At 50.2% G+C, this 3,294-nt stretch overlaps 1 protein-coding gene across 1 annotated transcript in view; it reads right to left on the bottom strand.

Annotated features, from left to right (window-relative positions):
• Positions 1-597: 597 nt before the first annotated feature.
• Positions 598-3,294, bottom strand: part of LOC115362062 (leucine-rich repeat neuronal protein 1) — an 11,579-nt gene continuing 8,882 nt past the window's right edge. The window contains 5 exon segments of the mRNA XM_030055835.1: positions 598-1,149; positions 1,930-2,088; positions 2,205-2,289; positions 2,291-2,378; positions 2,828-2,957. Coding sequence (XP_029911695.1) covers positions 598-1,149; positions 1,930-2,088; positions 2,205-2,289; positions 2,291-2,378; positions 2,828-2,957 — 1,014 coding nt within the window.

The raw sequence follows: 3,294 nt of genomic DNA, 5'->3' as shown, positions 1-3,294 counted from the left end.
TTTCTCTCTGAGCGGCTCCTTGGGAAGCAATCTGAACACATCGCCTCACGTTCTGCTGACTTCCTCTGAGCATTCGTCATTATGTTTGACACTTTACAGACAAAATGATTCATTAAAAAACGAATCGATGGATTAAGGGGCAGTGAAAATGGTCCATCAGTTTCCATGACGGGTTTCTCTTTTCCCAAATCTTACAGAAACGTCCATCTATGGCCACAACTGACAGTTACTGACAGTGTCCATTAATCTGTCGACAGCAGCCAAAAAACACTCAAAGTATTAATTTCATAAAGATATGAACAGAGAAAAGGAAGACAGTTTTAGTGATCTGAGTGAGGCTGGATCAGTAAATATTTGGGTTTTTTACTTCATAAATAACAAAAGATTTATCCATGATCAAAGTTATAATTTTCTGTTGCTTGACTAATTGATTAATTGATTAATTGATTAATTGTTTCCTCACCTTCTCCGTTCGTGCCTCTGCTCTCTAAAAGCCTCGTGCACGCCTCACTAACGTCCGTCCATCCGTCTGTTTACCTGTCAGTCTCTCCATTCATTAAAATGTCCCGTATTTCTTCACCCCGCCCCCCCCTCCAGCTACCACATGTAGGTCTTGGAGGTGTCGATCTGCCTCCCCGCTCCTCCCTCCTCCTCGACCCCCTGCCCCCTCTGTGCCTCCCTGCCCTCCTCCTCCTTCTCCTCCTTCTCCTTCTCGGCCTCGCTCTCCCACAGCGTGATGAGCGGCGGGTACAGCTCGTTCAGCGGGATGGCGGTGGCGTGCTGCATGTACTTCTTCAGCGAGTGGCCGCACGACTTGTGCCGCACCCGCCGGCCCATGTAGACCACCAGCAGCGCCATGATGGACAGAGCGAACATGGAGCCCATCACCGCCGCCAGCGCCACGCCGCTGCGCCGCGACGCCACCAGCTCCACCGAGAAGCCCGCCTCCTTCGTGGTGACGTTCAGGCAGGAGGTGTGGACGGGGGAGGGGGAAGAGGAGGGAGGGGTGGGCGAGGGAGAGGAGGAGGTGGTGGGAGGGGAGGAGGAGGAGGAGGAGAGGGGAGGGGAGGAGGAGACGGTGAGGCAGACGTGGTACTCGGTGGCGGGGAGGAGGTGAGTCAGGTTGTACTCCTGAACGTCCACTGGAACCTGGACAGAGAAGAGAATATTCCTTTAAATTATTATTATTAACATCTCTCATCGATCGTCGATCGGCGATAAATCAGGAGGAGAAAACAGAAGCCGGTGTTCTCACACTGTGGTTCTCTGCCTTGTCGGCTCATGACCCCTTAAAACAAATCAATGCCTGCTCATGACCCCCCGTCCCAGGCAGCACATGCACGTCTTCATCATCTTGGGACCCCCAAAAAGTATCTCACGACCTCCTGGGGGTCCCAACCCCCAGTTTGAGAACCACTGTTCTAACAGAGTGAATGTTCCTCTCAATCTCAGACTGAGAGGATCAGCAGCTGCCGGTCCGAGGCCACGTCCTCCTCACTGGTCGTCTTTAGTCTGGGACAGATCACACAGTGATGACGTACACTGATGATGTGATCTTCTATATTGATCGATGTTGTAGTCTATCAGATTCAGAGATGTTCTCTTCATACAGTCGACACACATCAAACCTGCTGTCGTACCTGAGTTTATCAGCTCCCTGCTGCACAGTGCAGCCTGAGATAAACTCCATAAACTCCAGGCGCCAAAAAACACACCCTGCAGATTAACTGATGAACTGATTGATTATGTCAAAAACTGACTGAACAGTAATCATCATCATCCTCATCAACCTTTATTTGACTAGGCGAGTTAATTAAGAGCAGGCTCTAGTAACCTGAGAGGATCACTGAGGTTTGGCTGGTCCATGTTGAAGTGCAGCTGACAGCCAGCTGATTGATTAGCTGACTGACTTATTGATTGACTTGTTACCTTGGCAGTGTAGCTGATCTGAGGGTTGTCTATGTGCACAGTGGCGCTGGTCCAGCGGGGCAGAGGGAGGGGGGAATCCTGCTGGCTGTGACCCAGAGACGAAGCTCCCCCACTGGGATACAGCTTCCACTCCAGCACCACTGACTGGGCGTGCACCACCTGCACAGTAAGAATTAAAACAATGATGATACTAACAACAACAGGGTGTACTGTGTAAGATGGCTACTAGTGCAGAGAAGAGCCTGAAACAGGATTTTAGTCAGCAGCAGTCCCACCTTGGCCAGCACCACCAGGGAGGCCGCAGCGCTGGACGAGTTGCCCAGCCAGGGCTGCACGTGGCCGGGCTCGCCTCCCTGACGGCCCCCCCGGACCAGACTGAGAGTCCACAAACACCGACACACTCTTAGTGTCAGCGCCCTCCATGTTCCAGGCCACACAGGTATACAGACCTGAGAGAGGGAGAGAGAGAGAGAGAGAGAGAGAGAGAGAGAGAGAAATAAAACTTATTCCTTATAGTCCTACCACTATTATCACTTCTATTACAGCTACTATTAAAGTTTGTGTAGTTGATGTTTTCCTTCCCAGCTTGAAAATTAGCAATATAACTAATTCTTGTACATGATCTGTTCTGTACATGGCCCCTGTCAAATAAACTAATAAACTAAACTAAACTTTTGACAAACCTTCCGTCTCCAGAGAACAGAGGTTTGTGGAGATTTTCATCCTGAGCCAAACAAAATGCGCTGAGAAAAAAAAATCCTCAGTCTGCAACATGATTTGTTCAGCTCAAACAGCCAATCACCTCAAGGAGGCATCAGTCACGTCTCGTGCTCACACAGCTGCCCACCGCTGCTTCCCCTCCCCATAGCGCATCTCCACAATAAAAGCCCCTGCTGACCTGCGTCTGACGGCTCCACGTGCTCGATCACCAGCGCTCCTGGCTCCGACACACGGTGCTTCTTCCTCTTCCTGGTTAGGCCACGCCCCTGCTCTGATATGATTGGTGCAGCCACAGCCTCCGAGCTCACCTGACGGGAACAAGGGAAAGTCTTGTCGGTTGCAGTAGCAGCCTCGAGGGCGCTGTGTGATCCCTGCACTGCACAGCGCCCCCTACAGCCTCTCTGCAGTTACCAACGCGCTCAGTGTGTCAGTGTGTGTGTGTGTGTGTGTGTGTGGGCGGGCATTCTTCTCAATCGCAAATTATCAAAAAATGAGCATAACAATTATAAAAATAGAAATAAGAAAAAACAAGATTTTTTTAGTACAAAAACACTATCTATATAATGAGCATTTAAAGGTCAGATCAGTTCCTTTAACAGGCATTGAAGGTACTCCTCATTTTGCTGAGGACCCTGTGGAAGGCCC

The sequence above is a fragment of the Myripristis murdjan genome, chromosome 7 (assembly GCF_902150065.1).
Source record: "Myripristis murdjan chromosome 7, fMyrMur1.1, whole genome shotgun sequence".
Taxonomy (NCBI): domain Eukaryota; kingdom Metazoa; phylum Chordata; class Actinopteri; order Holocentriformes; family Holocentridae; genus Myripristis; species Myripristis murdjan.
This window is presented reverse-complemented; position numbering and strand designations above follow the sequence as displayed.